The sequence below is a fragment of the Ixodes scapularis genome, unplaced genomic scaffold (assembly GCF_016920785.2).
Source record: "Ixodes scapularis isolate PalLabHiFi unplaced genomic scaffold, ASM1692078v2 PGA_scaffold5__190_contigs__length_132052651, whole genome shotgun sequence".
Taxonomy (NCBI): domain Eukaryota; kingdom Metazoa; phylum Arthropoda; class Arachnida; order Ixodida; family Ixodidae; genus Ixodes; species Ixodes scapularis.
Window position 1 is genome coordinate 62,403,333 of NW_024609880.1, and position 9,750 is coordinate 62,413,082.

Consider the following 9,750-nt stretch of genomic DNA (forward strand, 5'->3'; position numbering starts at 1 on the left):
ACCACTCAGATCTGCCGACATTGTGCATAAACTGGGAAAACACTTTACTCGGGTGAAAAGGCGGTCAAGGATGCTTGAGAGCCGAGGGGAACCGCCGAGGGTTCTTGGTGGAACCAAACTCGAGAACCCGTGCCCCGAAGCCCGTCCTGCCCCGACAGCTACCTGGTGTAGTTGATCTTGTAAGCGGCGGCGTCCTCGTTGGAGGAGTGTTGCCGCTGCTGCTTCCTGGCCGAAGGGGTTTCCAGCTTCCAGTGGTTGAGGCAGTGGAGAAACATCTTGGCCAGGTCGTACATGGTCTGCCACTCCTTCTGCGACAGGTGCCCAAACTTGTGCATCACGAAGTTGGTGACTGCCTGTCGAAAGAAGTGACAGGGAGACGTTGGACGGCAGTCGTCGGGTGTCGTCGGAAATGCCGGCCCTCGTCTTAATCCCCGTAGCTCAAGTTCAAGTTCACAGCCCTCGACGACATTCCTAGGAATGTATTACATGAGGGGAAGCGCGAAAAAACAGAAAATCTAAAACGCTTTTGTAGTATACTCAGAAAGTTCACAAATATACATAAGCAAAATTGGAACTGGGGAAACAAAGTTAGACATAGTCATTGGTGGTTCTAGAAAGAGCAATATAATGAGCCAAAGGTAAAATAGAAGGAAATCACAGAAGTGGAGTCAAGGCAAGATACAGGTTCCACGAAGACATTTTTAACATGAAGAGCAACGTTCGCACATGCACGTGAGCTATTTTAAAGGGGCGAAGTAAATGTAAATGCAAAAGTAAATGGAAAATAAAAATAATCACAAAAGCAGAGCTAAGCATTTCTTGTGAAATACAGAAGGATCCCATTCGGTGGCAACTTTGTCAGTAAGAGAATTCATGTTTGTAATAGAGAGGGCAAGAGGTGAGAACTTGAATTTATTAGCGCGACCGAATATTGGTTCAATTTTTAGGGAGTGATCATGACGTAGGGATATGTACGAAAAAGCATGCATGAATGTGGCAAAGCGTGCATAAACAATGGCACGTTATAATAGAACTTGCTGGACCTGTTAACACCACGGCTGGTTCACACATCTGCACTTGGGTCTGACTGATCATGTTGTGACTCCTTGCGTTCCCCTATGATGCGCTGCATGGATCTCGGTTGCCAGGAAAATCATCTCGTTAAAAGCAGACACAAGAGGTCACAACACTTTGTCGTTCGGAACCAAACACAAATGCCTGAACCAGCCCTAAAAACTAACTGCAATCGAAGGTCTGTACTGATTATCGCGGAGTCCTCTTTGACTAAAGTGAATGCCAGGGGATCATGTGACAATGGTCCTAACTGTGTATCAGGTGGTTAATTGAGAAAAAAGACAAGGAACGAACAGAAATATAACCTTTTCTGAAATGTGTTGCTAAATGTGTGAAGCATACAATGTTGAGAGCAGATTTTCTAATAGATGTCTAAAGAAATTTCTATTTGATCTTTTGTTCTATTACTTGCTTGCCATGCATTGAGCACTGAATTTCAATCTGTGGTAAAATCACTAATAATGAGTTTATCTTAAAAAGTACTTCCAACATTGTATTCTTTACACTTCGTAGTATCGGCCCATGTGTTAAAAAGGACATTTTGTTGAGCAGTTTTTCCCCCATCGTTCCTCAAAACAAAGGCAGGCAAGTTTATTATCTTGAGGACAATTCTGCTGACTGAGAAAATGACCAGATATATGAAATCAGCACAAAAAGCTGAACAAGCTTGTGCAGTTTCATTGGGTTTGGTCATAGAATAAGAAAAAAAAGCTCCAAGACCAGTGTTCCCCTTAAAGGGACACTGACAGCCCCCAAAATTTTTTGTTAATTTTTTGCCAGGTGCTTCATTATGGTGTCGGAGGACTACCCAATTAATATTTTGCAGCAGAGTAGCGTACTTTTTTAATAAAGCCAAAAGACACAACTGCTCGAAACCGAAACCGAAACCCGACGGAGATCGGAGAAGTGGAGAAAAGAGAGTGAGTGGCGGAAGTCACGTGGCTACACCCGACTGTGTGGTTTTTTTTTTCCTCCTCTCCGTAGCAGACGACACGACAAGCGGCGTACGGGAACTGTTCGCCGTGCGATTGTTTTGCAGTTATGTTTGTTCCGCTCGTTGTTCTGTACTCCAAGATGAGTTGTTTTGTACATTGAGGAGTCGGAGATGAGTAGCGAGTGCCCGTGGTGAATTTCCATGATCGGCTCCGAAAAGAATACACCCAAGATGTTGCGTGAAGAGCTGGCTCACATGTCCTGCGTCCGAAAAAAAGTGGCATTGTGCGACAGAGTTTCCGAAAGATCAACGGGATCGGGACCAATGGCTGGCTGCAATTCCTGTAGAACATACACGGGCACCTCGAAACGCGGACGCTACCTGACTTATATGCTCCTTGCATTTTGTGGAAAGTGATTACATTGAGTTCGCAGGTGTCAAAAAGGAAATCCCATACCATTTAATTCAGCGAAGTGTCGTCCACAACATTTGTTTGTTATTTTTTTGTTTGTTTCTTCAGTGTGTGAAAAAAAAAAAAAAAAAAAGGTTTCACAAGGGATTGAACTTGGTCCTACCATGTGTGAAGCGGACGTCTTTCCCACTGAGCTACTAGGCCACCTTTTTACTGGTGGATCTCTTTCCTTAGTAATAATTCAGCCGGTAAACTATAAGTTGTAAAGTTTGCTGCCGATTTTCCTCTAGCAAAAGCACTCCCGGGTCGAAGTCGGGAAGCACCACGCATTGGCGACATTTGCACCTAGTAAAGAAATCGTACGCGTGCATATTCAACTCGAAGTAGACACGTCGTGCTTGACGTTTGCACGAGCGATGTCTTCAGCCACGAGAATGGAGCGACTGCTCGGCGACGTCTTCGTGCAAATCGGCTTGGTGGTCGGGCGTGTCGTACGGGATGAATACCAATTCTTTTGATCAGTCCCGAATTTCTCTTTTAAAAGTAGACAGAATTTGCCGGTACCGAAAACGACAGTTCTGAAATAGAGGTCCCCCGCCCGTCGTTCGCTGCCATCGCCGTTCCCGCGAGTCCCACGATACGCGAAACGACGAACGCACAGAATGCTTCCGGTTGTCTGTGGAACTTTTTTTTTTCAATCAACGTATTTACAGCTTTTTAGAAGCCACAAAATATGGGTTTCATATTTTTTTCTATTTTTAATACTGAGTGTGTGCTTTCAGTGACCCACGACTTTGATTAAATTTGGTGGTCGCATCGATACCTTAGAAAACGGCCCGTGACCGCGGAAAAAGAGGGTGAGCGAGACTCGAACCAGCCAGTTCTTGATCGGCGGTTTTCGGGCGGAAAGAAACCGAATTTCGAGCCGCAAATTCTGTTCTGGGTAGTTGAGCTCTCATATGTCACGTACAACTAAAAACCTCGGCGAGCATAAATACCCTGTCAGTGTCCCTTTAAGAGCTCTTTTTTTCAGACATTTTTTGTGCTTACCAGTTTTTATTTTATTTTAGTTAATTATCTACATCATGCACCACCTTGCCCGAATTTTGACCCTTTTTGTATTTTAGTTCTTCTCAGTACAAGCATGAAATTGTGTTTGAGACATTGTGTGGGCTTGTCTCTTACTTTTTTTAAATATTTTGTTTCTGCTTTGTCTTGGGTTAATTAAAGACAGGGTTTCATGTTTTGGGGGTTTATTTTTCTTCAAATTTAGGGTTTATTCTTCTTTTTGAAATCAGCCTTTTTCGGTATTTATTTACAATGCCAGGAAAGATATTATGCTTTATATAGCCTCGATAAAGCATAAAGCATATAAGAGCTGCATATTTAAAAAGTTGAGACCCCAAATGACCCCCCCCCTCCATTCTCTTTTCTTCTGGGGTCTATGGAACCCACGCCCGTGGCCCAAATACTTGAAAAACGTCATCCCAGTATCGCAAACAGAAGGAGACAGGGCAAGGGACGTGGTTACCAAAGGAAAAGCAACCTCAAAGACAATCGGTAAAGATTTTGTCCAGGTTCACAAAAACAAAATGCTAAGAATGCTGCAAATAAATTTTTTATTTCTTATTCCCCAAACATGGGAATTTGTCAAGTCGAAGGTAGGTTCAATTCTGGTATTTTTGGTTTTCCCCAGTTTCGGGAAAACCACTTCAGGGGTTATTTATGGGGGTTTATCGGTATTTACGGAAAACACGGAACTCTAATTATAGAAGTCACACTCCAGCTTGATTGTGTTTTCATCTTTTCTCAGTCTAAGAGTGCATCTCTATTCTTTCATTAAGACCACGACAGCAGCAAGCGAAAAGCCACACTGCAGAGAAGATATTGTGAGAGAACAATTTGACCTTTGCGATGCTTGGCTTCTCGAAGGGAGGGTTTCCAAGTGGTCCTTCTACGGTGGGGCGTGTCATCAAGAGGATGCTCTTGCGCAGCAGCTGCAACATCAAAGCAGTCTACATTGCCCAACCCAGCCAGCATTAACTAAGGCACACAAGGAAACAAAAAGACAAGATTTCGGCATTCCACAGTTCCCAGCAAGGAAGGACAAATTTCCTTTTAAAACTCAAGCCAGAAAGTGTTAAAACAAAATAAAGGAGTTGATCATAGATAGAAATGGGTACAGCATCAATTCCGCGACAGATTAGTCTTCTGTGCATTGTATGTTGTACTTCCACACTGGTTCCAATATGTGCATGCTTTACAATGTATCTACTAATTAGCAGTTAGTACATTTTTTTTTATATTATATTTTAAATATTTTACAGCCCTCGTAGCTCAGACGATATCACTTGCAGTGTGATAATCAAAATTGTTTAAGAAGGTATGGACGAGTGGTTCTCAAATGGGGACTGCAGACCCTTTGGGTCCTTGAAGGCCTCTTTAAGGCCTGTTCACACTCTTGCAATTGAGTACGACTGAGAGAGACGAGACCTGTTGAAACCTCTTAAAATTTCTTAGGACAACAGAACACACTGACATTCTGGCGCCATCTATACGGTGACCCTGAAACTGCATTTCACAAGAGCGAAGGTTTTGAGGGATTTCCAAGGTCAAATGTGTGTAATACCAATAAGAAAGGCTCGTTTATAACGTTGACAAAAGTTTTTCGAGCCAAGAAAGAAAAGATAATGCATGAGAGAAATAGAAAATATGCCAGACCACCAAATTTACACTGCTACCCAATAGATGATGCCAGTGTGTCCTCTCGTTGTAAGAGGTTTCAAGGCACCCAGTTCTAAGAGGCCGCATGAGTGTGAACGGGCCTTTAAGGTTTCCAAAGTCCTCAACTGTCAGTCAAGCCGAGCAATAAAACTATTGTTTTATTGATGGTAGGTATCCTACCAAGCTAAATGGACTGAACAATGTGCATCGAGTGAACAGTGTTGATTATTCTCTATTTGCAAGCTTCAAAGTTGCTTTAAAGCTTACTCTAGTCCAGAGGTGGCCAAGCTGTGGCTCGCGAGCCGCATGTGGCTCATCGCGTGTTAAAGTGCAGCTCGCGGCCCCCTCCCCTGCCCCTCCCCCACTCTCCCGGCCCCCTCCATGTCACACAAGCACTTTCCCAAAGAAAGAAATAGAGTGTGTTTAAAATCGAAAGACAGGTTGCGGTTTCGTAGTCTTGTGCTAATGCTACCTTATGTGCACTTGGACTGCTTTTGACTCAGGTAGATTGAAAGTAGTTCGAGTTTTGTTTATTGCTCTAAACAAAATCCCTCCTTCCCCCCTCCCCCCCCCCACCCCACACCCCGTGGCTCTTGGAAGTTTCGTGGTTTTGTTTGTGGCCCTTAGGCCGGGTCAGCCTGGCCACCCCTGCTTTAGTCCTTGTAATTTCCAACACCCCCCTCCCCTGCAGCGGATGGGGTCCTCCATCATCTCCGCCAATCCAAAAGGGGTCCAAAACAGTTAACTTCCCTTAAAAGGCATTTAGTGTCTTCGCTGCTGTGGTTCAATTTGTCCCATGCAGCAAGTACAACTGCTAAATCACGCAGCAGTGATTACATGAATGCACGCCAGTACAATGAGCGTCCAGATGTCTACTGGAGGAGTGGAATCCAAACCTATGATCTCCGACCCTGTGCAGTCGCCCTTGCATCATATGCTACATAGCCGCAGAGCGTTACCACGCAAAGTTGCCAGTACAATATTACCACCAGAGCAACTTGCGAAATGACATGGCACATAACACGCTTTTGACCCTGAAGGCCTGCCAAAGCAAAGCACTCTCACCATGCCTGTCTGATGCTACCTCTCAAAATGCACCGACACGCACACAAAATAAAAACATCCTGCCAGCATACCTTGAACAGATAGAAGTAGACTTGTTTGGTGTCTGCATCCTCCTCACGATGGACGCACATGAACATGTTCTCAACGTCCACCACGATCCCGAGGAGTCTGTTGAGCTCTTCCTCCGGTGCGTTCTCAAGGTGAGACACATGTGCCCCTGCAGGAAAGGTCCCGTAGACGGCTTAGGAAACGTTTAAAAGGAGGATAAAAGCTACCCCTACTATACTGTTTCAGCTAACTTTGAACCGCAGTGGACGCCACAAGCCAGCGGAGCCAATCCATAGGTCGAAGAGTGTCACATGACCTTCCAGTTGGGTGGAGCTACGTGCATACAGCAAAGTCACATGGCACAAATAGAGTGAAGGCTCTGGTGGCTCATACGTCCCTGGCGGGCCAACGAAAGGTGAAACAAAGTACATTATTTAAATGCAGTCCAAAAAAAAAAAACTTGTGACATTTGTGTTTAGACAGCATAAGGTCGGTCTGTCGGTACGGCGACACTGGTTTACGCTGTAGACGTGGAATTTAGCCAGTGCAGTTCGACTGCTAGCCTGGGGTTTTAATGTGCAGCACGCAGCAGTGATTCACAACTACATGATGGTATGATGCTCATCTAGCTCTAAACGAGCACAAGCGGAGATTGAAGCCAGGACCCCCGTGTTTAGCGGTGTGAGCTTTCACTCTACGTGCCCCAAGCTGCAGCGCATTAACACGCTCGGCCACCGAGCGTGTTAAGTGCACTATTCTGGGTCAAATTCATTTTGTACCTAGTTTCAAGATTACCTTGAAGTTAGTTACCCCAAAATCGACTGACTTTATTTCACGAGCACCTTGGGCCACACCGACAAAGAGATGAACGTTCTCACCCAAAACGTGGCTGCAGCTGCGACAGGGATCGTTGAGGTTGGCCAGAGGCTGGGGTCCCTCGAGCCGTTGCGGGGTCTGGGGTAGGTTTGGGTTCTTCCAGCCATTGCACTTGCAGCCATCGTCCGCCTGCGCAAAAAACACGGTTCTGCTATACATGCCTTGCGCCCGACGTCACGCCGCGATGCCCCGCCCCCGATCGCCATTGCTCCGTACCACCGGAGGATCGGAGAACCTACAAAGCGTAGTCGACGGCGTGTTCCGTCCGACCGTGACGTGTTTACGCAGTTTGAGAGCGTAGCGTTTTTTTTTGTGTGTGCGTGTTCGTTGTTCTTCGCACAATTTGGAAATAAATCGTTTCAATCTATTTTTACCAGCGCCTACGGGCTAAATGTGCCATCGCCGGGGGAGCGGACGTTGCCGCTCTGCGAAGATTACTTCAACGAGCTCGTTGGACCTACGAGAGCGAGATATGCGATAAAGGTGGAACTTAGCGACGGCGAGGATCCCTACAAACTTCGCGTCGGCGTGGACACGACATTCGATGCCGCCTTTTTCCCTAACGTAACTCGCTCAGCCTCGAGCGCTGCGACTCAAGGCTGAGCGATCTCCTTCGTCCGTGTAACCGAGCTTCAAACTCGGCGCCCAGTCAGGGTTCGTGTTATCGAACAACTTAGAAGGAGCTCCTGTAAAACAAAGAAAAAATGCCATTCGCTGACGCGCTCATCACGTCCGCGAAACTCGGCGTAGCAGACAATGCTGCACCGAGTTTTACATTTAATTTTGCGACAGCAACCGGGTGAACGCATCCCGAAAACGGAGAACGACAAGAAGCATTTGTTACCTGTAACAAAGTGCTCGCTGCACACCTGTGTGTTCACGTTCGCGACCAGGTCGGCCCTGTTAATCTTCGCAAACCACATGCTCCTTCGCTTCTTTGACAGTTCGTGTGTCCGCCAAGACTGAGCGGAGAACACCTTCGGTAGTTTGAAAAATCTCGCATCACTGACGGTGTAATGATCACGACGCTTGTTGCTCTTAGTCCTGTTTGCATAATTAATAACCGCACATGCAACCATTCTACATAGCGAAACCTTCGCTCAGCAAGGCAAACTGACGGCAACTGCAGCGAACTTCCTATGCAGCGCTGACGATTTGGTACGGCGTAATGGCGACGGCCCTCCCAGCATGCAATTTTAATGACGTAGGTGCAAGGCATGTATAAGACAATTGTTTGTGTCCTACTACTCTGCTGAGATCAGGATGGAATGGAAGAGTAAGAAAGGTGTCATATGACCATTAAAAAAAAAAAAATATATATATATATACATATATATATCACTGCTGTTTTCTTAGAACACCAAGCTGTCTTGCAATCTGAGGTTAAGAGACATGGTGAAGAGAATGGTGCTTAACATGGTACAATATTAAAAATGAGAGGGAAGTATAAAAGTATGAGCCAAAGCAATCTAGATTTATTTATTTATTTATTTTTTTAAGAGGGTGGAGGGTGCAAGCGTGATATATAAATAAGAAAGTTGCGACCGCAAACTGAAACAGTAAACAGTAGTACGGATCATCTGTCACTAATCGAAAAATGCGCATTGTACGCTCTTATTAGCACGCAGGAAAGCTACAGCAGCCGAATTGTTACCTGAGGTGGCTATCGTATCGCGGTCCTTCTAATCAATTGATTACTCACTCGCTGTGACTAGCTAGTGATCGACACAGGAGCGCGCGCGAAGAAGCCACATTACCTTGCACGACGAATAGATGGCGAGTTTCTCGAGCTTCTTGTTGAGCGGCCAGGCCTTCACCTGCGACTTCTTGTGGGCTATCCTCTGAAGGTTGTTCCCGGACGATCCCTGCGGTGTGTTTCCGGACGATCCTTGCGGAGTGGTTTGGCCCGGCGGCGCAGCGACAGAGCCAGTCGGTGGCGCGCTCGACATCGCCCGCGAGCCCTGCGGCGCCCTTTTTTGTGCTGCGCAGAAAACCCGCGTCAGGAAACGACCACACCTGCCAGCTAAGCGGCAAAAGGAACAGAACAGAGTGCAGCTTGATCTTTGGCTACTGCGAAAACGAGAGAGCGCAGCAGTACGTACGCTCAGTAGGTGCCGTGACCCAGAAGCTGTCGTCGGGGTAGTGGCTGTAGCTTCGGCGGGTCGGTCTTGTTCCTGGTGAATTTCGGGGACCGTTTCATACCCCCTGGCTTTCCGCGACAGGCCTAACAGGTTAACAGAATGGACATCGTGCTACGGGAAGGCTCGGAACGGAATCTGAAAAGCCTAAAACATTGGAAAATGTAGTATCATCGGCGATGCTTGTTGTAAATTTTGCTGCGTGCATCAACATGAACAGCGGCGCTGGACGGGAGCGGGGAGGAGAGCGGGGAGCGTTGGGGAGCGTATCGAGCGCGTCGCTGGCGTCGCTTCCTTGACAACCTTGACACAAAAAATGTAATTATTAAAAAAAATGAATATTATAATACTTGACTTGAAATTATAGTTAAATAGAACTGAAATAAATTCAAAGAAAGTAACGTTAAATACATAAAAATATTATAAAGCAAAAGATGGCGCAAGTCACCGTCTTGATCAAATACGGGAAAGTACAGTAC

General features: G+C 46.0%; 1 protein-coding gene across 1 annotated transcript in view; it reads right to left on the reverse strand.

Moving 5' to 3' along the window:
* The window catches only part of LOC8031667 (histone acetyltransferase KAT2A), a 28,196-nt gene that overhangs the window by 18,249 nt on the left and 197 nt on the right, over nt 1–9,750 (reverse strand). The window contains exons 2-7 of the mRNA XM_040206142.3: nt 9,236–9,418; nt 8,891–9,114; nt 7,136–7,262; nt 6,281–6,426; nt 4,328–4,417; nt 163–353 (exon numbers count right to left, since the gene is read on the reverse strand). Coding sequence (XP_040062076.1) covers nt 163–353; nt 4,328–4,417; nt 6,281–6,426; nt 7,136–7,262; nt 8,891–9,082 — 746 coding nt within the window. The 5' untranslated portion in view covers nt 9,083–9,114; nt 9,236–9,418. The remainder of the gene's footprint in view (nt 1–162; nt 354–4,327; nt 4,418–6,280; nt 6,427–7,135; nt 7,263–8,890; nt 9,115–9,235; nt 9,419–9,750) is intronic.